This window comes from Zeugodacus cucurbitae, chromosome 3, assembly GCF_028554725.1.
Source record: "Zeugodacus cucurbitae isolate PBARC_wt_2022May chromosome 3, idZeuCucr1.2, whole genome shotgun sequence".
Classification (NCBI taxonomy): Eukaryota; Metazoa; Arthropoda; class Insecta; order Diptera; family Tephritidae; genus Zeugodacus; species Zeugodacus cucurbitae.
The window spans coordinates 62478838-62490100 of NC_071668.1; the positions used below are offsets into that span (position 1 = coordinate 62478838).

The 11263-nt window shown below is 34.1% G+C and overlaps 1 protein-coding gene across 1 annotated transcript; it reads left to right on the top strand.

The window, feature by feature from the left end:
- Nucleotides 1–2330: 2330 nt before the first annotated feature.
- LOC105219291 (probable cytochrome P450 6a14) lies at nucleotides 2331–4324 on the top strand. Its single transcript, XM_054227466.1, has 2 exons — nucleotides 2331–3621; nucleotides 3804–4324. Exons 1-2 carry the CDS (start codon nucleotides 2535–2537, stop codon nucleotides 4217–4219), a joined length of 1503 nt encoding a protein of 500 aa, XP_054083441.1. The 5' UTR covers nucleotides 2331–2534; the 3' UTR covers nucleotides 4220–4324.
- Nucleotides 4325–11263: the final 6939 nt, after the last annotated feature.

Below are 11263 nucleotides of genomic sequence, written 5' to 3' on the forward strand. Positions count from 1 at the left end.
AGTGAATAAGAAATATAAACAAAAGCAAAAATGTACATATAATTATTTGACTGGGGTATATTCTCGTAGATGGTTAATGTCAACATATTCGGGAGTCGATTTTTGGTTTAATCGCAGACCAGTCCAATTCGAAGAGCTTCAATTAGTCGTGTCATACGGCCAGGGTATCTCAAAGGATTGTGTTGACTATATAAACTATATAACTCTTTTCAGGCAACTTTAAGTTGTATCTCATTGATTACGGTAAGTTGTATATCGTTCATTACCTGTATAAAACAGATAATATGCCGATTCGATGTGGAATTCGGTCTCATATGGCGAATAAATATTACCCTTTCACAATTGGTGCTCAGAAACTGCTGTATTATCTAGATATAATTCGGTACAATTCCTTTTGTTTCTAGATTTAAAAAAGTCACTCGACAAGCAGATATTGAACCGCAATGCAGAGATTACTATCTACACAAGAGCAATCTATAGTAAACGAATTTTCGGATGATTTAAAAAAGCTTGAGGTTCGCTGAAAGAAGTGTATCAAGCTAAACGAAGACTATGTTGAGGAACAAATCTTATTTTTCCCCAGTACTTGACAGACCGCTTTTGAAATAATTCGACAGACATTGCCTTTTAAAAGAGACTGACGTAAAAACAAATATTCAATAGCTTTCATTCATTTAAATGAATTTAAGCAATTACTCACACTCAAATATAATAAATTTGTTGTCACCAACGAAATATAAACAAGAAAAAACGTTAACTTCGGCTGTACCGAAGCTAATACGAGTATACCCTTCACAGGTGCATTTCTTTTAGTAACTATATAATTTTTTCGGAGATTAAATTATTTCTATGAAAAATAACTCACACCAACTTTCGTGAAGATATGTAGTAAAATGCGGAAGTTTTCCATACAAGTCATTGATTCCGATCGTTCAGTTTGTATGGGTGCTATATGCTATAGTAAACCGATCAGAACAATTTTTTCGGTTTGTATGGCAGCTATATGATATAGTGGTCCGATATCGGCAGTTCCGACAAATGAGCAGCTTCTTGAAGAGAAAATAACATCTGCAAAATTTCAAAACGATATTTTAAAAACTGAAGGACTAGTTCGTATATATACAGACGGACAGACAGACGGACATGGCTAAGTCGACTCAGCTCAACATACTAATCATTTATATATATACTATATAGGTTCTCCGACGCTTCCTTCTGGGTGTTAAAAACATCGTGACAAACTTAATATACCCTGTCTGTTCAGGGTATAATAAGCAATAATAATGTGCTAAAGCAATATGACCAAACATATATGTATAAATATATATATATATATATCTTCTTATGAACGACAGTGATAAGATAGTGACGTTTCCAGACTGCTTACAGTGGACTTTGTCGCTGCTCAGTCATTATTATTTACCTAGATATAACTTCGTGAACTTTGATTAATTTAATTAACGGAACTAACTTTTTAATCAGCTACAAATAAGTGGAAAGTAAAACTATACATAATGTAAAGATGTAGATAAGACTAATGAGTAGCTATTAGCTCCTAACATAGCCTAACCGTACAGCCAAAACAAATTGCAAGTATACTGTGTGAGGCTTAAAATAGACGTTCTCTTTCACTTTACTAAGGGGGTGTAACCATGATTCCGACTCTTGCGCCTACAAAAAAAAAAAAACTACAGACAGGATGATAGACTCCATTTTTGATGTCGACTACATTAAGTTACTTGGTTGTCCCCAGATCGAAAAACCCACAACCAGATCATTCATGTTGTGATAGATGACATGTCTCCATTGTTTTTGACGTGCGTATGCTGCGAGAACCTAACATCAACTGAGACAACTATCTTGTAGCTGGAAAGATACCCACCTATGTAGCAAAGCACGTACGTTAACAAATGCAAGAAAAGTTTGACACTGAGAATGGTTCACCAAAGATCAAATAGACTCATTGACAGTGATTATAAGAATTAAAATTGATAGCAATAATGATATTAACTACGATACATGTTCAAAGGTATTATCTTGACGGTAGCTGTTGTTCATTCTAGCATGACTGGCAGTTTTTTGCCTGACTCATAATCAATTTCAGTAGAATAACCCAGACAGTTCATTATAACATTCTAATACACTTTTGATTTCATATACAACTAATCTAGCCTAACAGTAAACATATTATGATTTCAAAGAGACAATTAGATAACTCCTGCTACACCGTACTATAGCTTATCTATGTGATAACTTATATCTTGTATATATTATGAAAGAATAGAAGCCAAAGTACAACGGAAGAAGACACTAATTTTGGCTTATAAATAGTCACTGAGTGGTCGCACATCACTTTAGTACGCACGCAACACTCTAGTCGAACACGTGTAAACCATTTCGGTTAAAAAGATTTTTAGTGCGAATATTAAGAAGTTAAATACTCAATTTTGAAGACGAAAGTGAATTGAAGTCAATTGAAGTGAAGTTGAAGAAGTGTTAACAGTAATCTAACCAATAAAAAGTAGTGTTTCAAAATGGATTTCTACTTCATTATATTCTCCACAATCCTGACGCTTTTGCTCAGCTATCTTCGCTACAAGTATCAATATTGGGAGCTACTTGGAGTGCCGCAGCTGAAAATGAACTATCTTTTTGGAAATCTCTTCCGCATACGAACCATACATAAAACGGAAATTATGCGTGAAGTCTATAAAGAGTTTCGTGGCAAAGCAAAATTAGCCGGCACTTATATTTTCACCAAACCCATAGCTATCGTGTTAGATTTAGACTTGGTAAAGTCCATATTAATCAAAGATTTCAACAAATTTACGGATCGCTTTGAGCAAGTTAGAAGCACCGGCAGCTTCCTCAATGAACATCTCTTTCGCTTACATGGTGAGAAGTGGCGTCCCTTGCGCACGAAGCTAACACCGACTTTCACGTCGTCGAAAATGAAGTTTATGTTTCCCACAGTGGTGACAGTGGCCCGTCAATTGGATGAGACTTTCGGCGGCCATTTGGCTAAGACACCAAGCGGTGATATAGAACTACACGATTTGATGGGACGCTTCACAACCGATGTAATTGGCCATTGTGCCTTCGGCGTTGAGTGTAATAGCTTGAAGGATCCGAATGTGGTATTTCGTGATATAGGCCGCCGTATTTTCTATCCACGTTATCTCTCTATACGTCTGCGTACGCTTATGATTACATATCCGGCTTTATTCAAGTATTTGAAATTTTTAAATATCAAAGAATCTCCTAAAGGTGTTGAAGAATTCATACTGCAGTTGGTGCGTGACACCGTGCGTATGCGTGAAGAGCAGAATATACAGCGTAATGATTTCATTAATATGCTAATTGAGTTGAAAAATTCAAAAGACATGAAAGGCGTGCCTCCAATGGGTATTGAGGAGATGGCAGCGCAGGTGTTCGTGTTTTTTGCAGCTGGCTTTGAGACGAGCTCCAGTAATATGAGTTATGGACTATTTGAGTTAGCGAAGAATCCTCAGGTGCAAGAGAAATTGAGAGCAGAAATTGTAAGCGTGCTGGAGAAACATAATGGCGAGTTGACCTATGAAGCTATGATGGAAATGACATATTTGGATCAAGTTATAACCGGTAAGCTGGTAACATGAAAATCAACTAACTATACTTTCAATAAACTTAGAGAACAGTAGCGGGTCTCTGAAGATCGTATATTTCGCACACCTATAGCTTGAGGCCAACACCGTATAATACGGCGTCGTCTTTATACTTTTATTTCGCTTTCACTTTCATTTTACTTCTTTTTTCACTTTCAGAAACTCTCCGTAAATATCCAGCACTCGCTGCTCTCACACGTGTCTCTATTGATGATTACAAAATCCCTGATACTGATATCACACTCGAGAAGGGCACACGCATTTATATACCCGCTAAAGAGATTCATTATGATCCGGAAATTTATGAGGATCCGAAAGAATTTCGCCCAGAGCGCTTCAACCCTGAAGAAGTGCAAAAGCGTCATCCACAAGCTTTTCTCGGTTTCGGTGATGGACCACGCAATTGTATTGGCCTACGCTTTGGACGCATGCAAGTGCGTGTTGGTTTGATAACTTTGCTGAAATCTTATCGCTTCAGCTTATCGGAGAAGACACCTACTGAATTAGAGATTTCTAAATATAGTATAGTGCTTGTACCACAGAGCAAAGTGTGGCTGAAGGCTGAGAGATTATGAAGATAAAACTTTTTTGTTGTTTATATAAGAATTTAAGTTGAAGTTTTATGTTTAGCGATTCCTTTAAAAAGAGACAAGATAGAAAATACATACAATAAATATTAATTTTTGTAAAATTTTATAGATATTCTAATAAATCTATCTAAAATACTTCTTCATACAAAAAAGTTTAATTCTCTAGGACACAGAAATGGTTCCTGCCCACAATTACGCAAACAAAAGCCTTAAAAGCTATTTTTTTGAAATGAATAAGCAAAAGCTTTTCCAGTTAAAGCTTCAGGGAGCAAAATTTCTTGTGTAGCTCGTTGGCTACATATCTCCTCACAAAAGCTTTTTGTGGCTACTACTCTGTAGCAGTAAAGCTTTTAAGAGCTTTTATGTTGAAGCGAATGTTATGTTAACAGTATACGCCGAAATGAGTATTTTTGCTCGGAGAGCTGGAGAGTTGTTGAGTGAAATTTAAAAGTTAATTTGAGAAATGAATAGCCTGAAAATTACAAGTACATTTAAGGCACTCTTAATTTGTACGTTTCTTATGAAGGTTACCATAATTTTCGGACAAATTGAATTTTATTTGAAATGTCGGCATTTCATATATTCATATGTATATATACATATGTCGAGAATGGTTTCTAAGTACTAAACTCCTTAAAGTCAATAACGCTTGTTATGTTGGAGGAACAGAAAGAGTTCTTCGCCAGAAAATATTTGTTTTTAAGAGGTTTAATAATTCAATTATTATAAAGATCTCTAAGTTCTCAGGGGATGTTCAGATCGTACACTTTTTGGTCAGCTATCTCTCATTTTTATACTATATAGATGATTTTTCTAAATTTTACTATAGCCTAAAAATCCATATAATTTATCTGAACTTTGTTATAAAAATTTGTTTAAATATACAGAGCAAAATTTTTAGCGAAGGCATTATGGACCGCATACTGCAGGTTAAATTTATTTCTAATGGGTGTTTTATTAGATATGTTGGTTGGTGTTATGACCAAGAACTTAGTTTTGTTTTTAAGATAAGTGTTTGATATTATTCTTTAAGTGGTTAGGGGTAGTCAGAGACACGAAATAATTCGAATTTTCAGTAATTTTTGTTTTGCTTTAAAAATGATTTCGAACAAGTGACGGAAGAGCCGGAAGATGACGCAAATGCTTCGGACGACCTAGTAGATTCTATTGGCTACCATTACTGATAGTACTAGTCAGTCTAAAGTAACCAGGAGCGCGACAATCCCAAAAGTTTCTTACTGCTATGAGAACTGACACACCTTGGCGGTCACTGGCAAACAAGGCGACTCTCTTCTTCTGCTTCTAATCTTTGGGTATTAAGGGGTTAGGGGTAGTCAGGGACATGAAAAAATTACAATTTTCAGTAATTTTTGCTATTAAATCATGTCATTTTACAAAAGTAATAATATGGCATTAATTCACAATGTTTTGACTTGAAGTCATAAAAAATTAAATGTAATTTCCAAAGTTGAAGCTGTTTGTGTTGACCCAGTTCCAAAACAAGGTTCTTGATATGAAAAATATGTTTTATAAATAGATAATCCTGGACCTGATAGAAGCTTTTTCTTTTTTTTTTTTCAAAAATTAACAATATGGCAGCCTCAAGAAATTTTTTTCTAGATTTTCGGGAAAAAATCAACAGTTAATTGGTATTAAAAAATCGAAATTTTTGAAAAAAAAAAATAAGTCTCGATCCGGCCCAGGATAATTATGCATTGTAAAAGTTGTAGAAATTTCATTAAAATCTACTGAGAGGCTTTCGAGTTAGTTTTGTGATCAGTACAAAAAACATAGTTTTGAGAAAAACGTATTTCATGTGTGACCTGGCGTTTTGGAGTTCCCAAGCGCTCTTTGTTATTTGTCGAATAACTCGAAAAGTAATTATAGGATCAACTTCAAATTTTCAGAGAATATTTTGAAGATTAAAAAAAATTGATTTTTTGACAATAATGACTACCCTTAATCCCTTAATAAGAATGGCTCGATATATATAAAATGACAAACCAAACTGAGTATAACGCAAGAAACAGTTGTCAAAAAAAAAACCTCTTCGAATAAATATTGCCTCATTGGAAACAACACGTGCAAAAAAACACTCATTATTATATATCTGTCTACTTTATGTATCTAAATACCGTCAATAAAATCGAGAGTTTTTACAGATTTCTCGGAAACTATTTAATCGGTCTTCGAGACACAAATTGAATAGACTTGGAAAAGAACAATTTTTCGTAATAAAATCCATTTTTAATTGTTTTCTCTTGATTTCTAATTTCTAGTCTTCACAATCCTCTTCACTTCAAATGTTCCTGCTTTTTTCCTAGGGCTCGCCTTTTTGATAATGAAACATGTTATGGAAAGTGTGCAGTATTTTCGTGATCAAACCCATGGTTTATAACAGTAAAACGAGTTGAAATTTTTATATTTTTCAAAAGTTTTACGAAAAATTTATGAATTAAAATATTTTTGAACTTCTTCACTTCATTTAAATAACTTTAAAAATCAAAAAAAATGTAAAACCAATAGTAGAGAGATAAATAACTATACCATCATCCAAAATCAAGCATTATGTTTATACGTAACGCGTAACAACAAGAACTTAAGAGATTAGATTACGTTAAACACGGAATAATATGTCAAACTACTTAGCTTATCTCTCGCGCTGACCCATATACATACTTGAGACAAATGAGAAGCTGTCGCTTAACTAGCCACGCATCAAGCTACGACAACGCTTAATTACACAAATTCACACCGTTAGATATCCACACACACAAACACACTCTCAAACACATGCAGGCAGCTACTTTGTGACAAGAGATTAAATTAAATGATAAGCTGACACATAACACGACAACTTACAAGACGTTGAAGATACGCGCGAGCGAAGCCGGGGCTTGTTGGCAAGCACCCGAAGAAAACACAAGTGCCGACGCGCTAAACAAACATAGATCCGCAGCTACATATACGCACAGGTGTATATATTTAACTAAATTAACGTGATAAATATGATAACAACAAAAACAATGCGCAAGTCATTGAGCCAAGGTAAACAAACAAACAAACATTCGGTGATGACTCATTGAGATTACGCTTTAAATTGAATTCAATACAATTCAAATCAATTTCATTCCACACAATTTGTAAATGTGTATATATTTTGTGTTTGTCTGTCACTGTTATTGTTATTATTGTTGCAATACAAACAAATGTTGCCCGAGTGCTATGTAATGTTGTGTATGTAGAAGCGAATTGTAGTAAAATTGTAATTGCAATTAAGCGCATTATTAATTGATAAGCATTTAAATGGCACACGCTGTGTTCGCACATGCACACACACACATCTATATATATGTACATATGTAATTATAGATTTACATATTCATCTGCACAGTCTTCCCTATTGCTTCACAATGCTTGTGTTTGTATGTACACAAAACTAAGTGAATTGTTAATGCTATTAAATCAACTGACCAACAAAGCAACATTGATTTAATTACACACAGCTACAAAAACAACAAATAATATAAAATTTATAGTAAAGTGATTGTCAAATAATTATTTATATTGGCAACAATTACTTTAACTTTTAACAGTCGCCATTTATGTGTGACGGAATTTTTACTCGGCGATCATTTTAAATAAAAATTCACGCTGAATTGTTGATATGAACAAATTTTAAGGATTCTTCAAGACCTATTGAATGATTTATGAAAATTCAATTCAAATATCAATGAATGCTTCAGAATAAAAATTTCTGCAAATAGTTCTCCTAAAGCCGGAAACTCTGCTCAAAAAAATTATCAAAATCGAACCATAATTTTTCAAACTCACTAATACCGAATATAAGAATATCAATGCCTATGGATAATTGGTGCCAATTTAGTTCTCGAAAATTAGTTTAATAATCAGCATTACTTTCAGATAATTAATAGAAAGTTCCTCCAACTTCTAGTTGATTTTATACTGCATTATTTGGTCAAAATATAACATACTATATTGGCAAAACGTAGTAAGAATATAATCTTGGATATTGTGTAGCTTTGGTAGCGAAAACAAGTGTAATCAGTCCTCGATTTCATTTTCGTTTTATAAATGAACCAAATATATAAGTAATGTTAATTGTTCTAAAGAAAATTTGGTGGGCACATTAATTTAACATTAATTAATGGTTTAATTTTGAAATATTCGAAAAAAAATAAGCTAAGAAAATCTATAGAGCACTCAAAGGTAATAATGAGTGGCGTATAAGATGAAACCTTAAGACAGATCAATTCATAAAAAGTGACAATTTTTCAAAGTGGAGCGCCTAAGATGACTCGGCTATATAACGCGAATGGACAACAAAAGACCACAGAAGAAAATTGTAGAGGCAAGGGGAAGACCACGAAACCGCAAAGGACCGAGATATCTGAAGGTCACATGTGCAGCAAGCCATAACTCAAAAGCGCCAAAAAATTTATTATGACTTAATATCAACTTCAATTGCAATCTGACTATATTATACTCTCCACTAATAGCAGTATATTATAGATAATATAGTTCATTTCGACTTTCCGGTACGGAGTGTGTATTCTATTGGTTAATACTTTATTTATTTGGGTTTTGGATTTTGGGCTTTATACGCTATTTTTCTCAGAAAGACGAAACTTGCCTAACAATTGTCTGACAAATTTTCACTTTGAAGGTGATAACTGCGAGAAATTTTAAGACTATAGTCTTCAAAAAAGATCTAGAACTCTTCAGATAATGTTGTCTAGGTGCTATATTCAGATCTTTTTTCAACTAACATTCTCTTAAGAAAACCAAGAAAAAACCTTTGAAAATATTTTAACATCCAAGTTGAAATTTATTTTCAGCAGTGATGATATAAAAGGATAAGGAAGATTCGAAAAATTTTAAATTGAAAAGATGCTTACAAATTAAAACAAAAAAAACTGTGACTTCCTCGGAGAATTTGATGAAGGAATAATAATATAATAATGATATTTGTGGGCGATATTTTAAATCGGAGACCTCATATTTATTCAATATATCAAAGACATCATTATGTTAGTAAGTTTAGAACAACTGAAAGCAATCTCAAACTACACTCTTGTGCTATTATTTTCCGCGACTCAACAGCTCCTTGCTAAAAAGTAAGTAAATGAGTGCAAAAGATTTGACCCTCGCGGCTTATAAGTGACATGCACAAAACCCGTGAAATAATTTTACATGCAAAGTTAATTAAAATCAATTTGTCAAAATCTGTCAACGCGTCCTTTAACCACAAAGCCACTGACGGTGTGCGCTTACTTACTGATTTATGCCATCCTTGACACACGAGCACAGACATATACAGCTGTATAAGCTACGTGTTCAAGGCATCTTTACGCTGTAGCCTTCAACGTGGTTGTTGACAGTTAGCTCGTTGATATGCAGAAACATAAATATATATTTACGAAAAGTGAAAAATACAGTATTTGTTAAATGATTAAGACCATAAACTAATATTATATAGATATATTTATATAAGCATATAATATAATTTTTGAAAATTGTATGGAAATTGAAAATTTAAAGAAATTAATAAAACATAAATTTTCTTATCGCCCTTTTCGAAAGTTATTATTTTTATCTGTACCTATAATCACTGCCAACACTGTGCTTGTTATTTGCAACATCGATGCTGTGAATCTCACAACCAAAAATTAAGTCAGTCAAAGTGATAAAGTAGAGAGCACTGGATAATAGAGCATGCGACAGCCGAGTCGATGTCGGTGATACCATAGCATGAAAAAGTTTTGCACAACTCCACGCTCCCATACTCCTCAACAGGCACGTTCATCAAAACAGTAACACACACACACAACCCTGATTTCACTTGTACGTAGGTGAGTAAGTCTCCGACGACAAGCAACGACAGTTATAAATTATGATGTTGTGACACTTTGGTTTTACTGCGCTTCCTTCCCCATCAATTCGATCTCATTGCCACACGCCGGTGTAGTAACGAATATGTAGATGAGCTTGTACTTATAACTTCATATTTTTGTTGCTTCGTATACCTACCAGTTAGTTGTTGTAATTCATTGTAATGAAAGCCAATTAAAAAATCAAAAACTTTGCGTCTTCATGCACTTCATTGGAAGTGGAGCTCAATGTGGTTAAAGTGCTTTTGTTGTTGTTGAGATTTTATAGTTGACTTGTTGCATTCATTTCATTAAATTAATAGGATTATTATAGTCAATATAGCAGATATTTTGTGCAGTAAAATTAAAAAAAAAAAAACAAATATATATGAATAGATGCTATATAAATGGAAGATCCCTTTATTATAGTCAAAAAAAAAGATTAAGCATATTATTTAAACATCAAGTCCACACAAAAAACAATCAAATACAGATGATTTACATTGAAATATTTTTATTGGAAATAAATTTTAATCCGCTCTTAAAAGAACATTACCTTATTTTCGGATCCAAAAATACATTTGAGAACAACAGAGAATTCTCCGATTTGACATTCTTTAGCAATATTCTCTTTCTGCGTATCGGCCAAAAGTTTATTGAGTGGTAGGACAGCAGTGGATGATGTCGCCAGAAATAAGCGATTCCAAGTTTACTGGATGTCAGGACACAGGTCCATCGAGAGTAACGAGATAGTAGACGAAATTGCCAAGAGAGGCATAAAACTGTCATCTGAAAGCATGATCGACGTAGATAAGCCCATGCACAACATTTATGATGATCTAGATAGGAACTTGGTAAGAAAGTTCAAAGCACGCTGGAAGGATCTACCGGGATGCAAAACCGCAAAAGATAAGTGTAAAGCGGTAGATCAGAAGTACACAAAGTTCTTACTGACGCTCGATAGAAGGAAATATAGGAATATGGTCGGCATATTCACTGGTCATAGTCTGGGGTCGGCGCACGCATAAAAGATGGGGCTGACAGAAAGCGAAGAATGCAGGAAATGTCAAGGCAAGCTATCAGAGAAGTAATGGCAGATCCTTTGTGTGATTGTCCTGCAGTGTCAAGGCAACAGCTT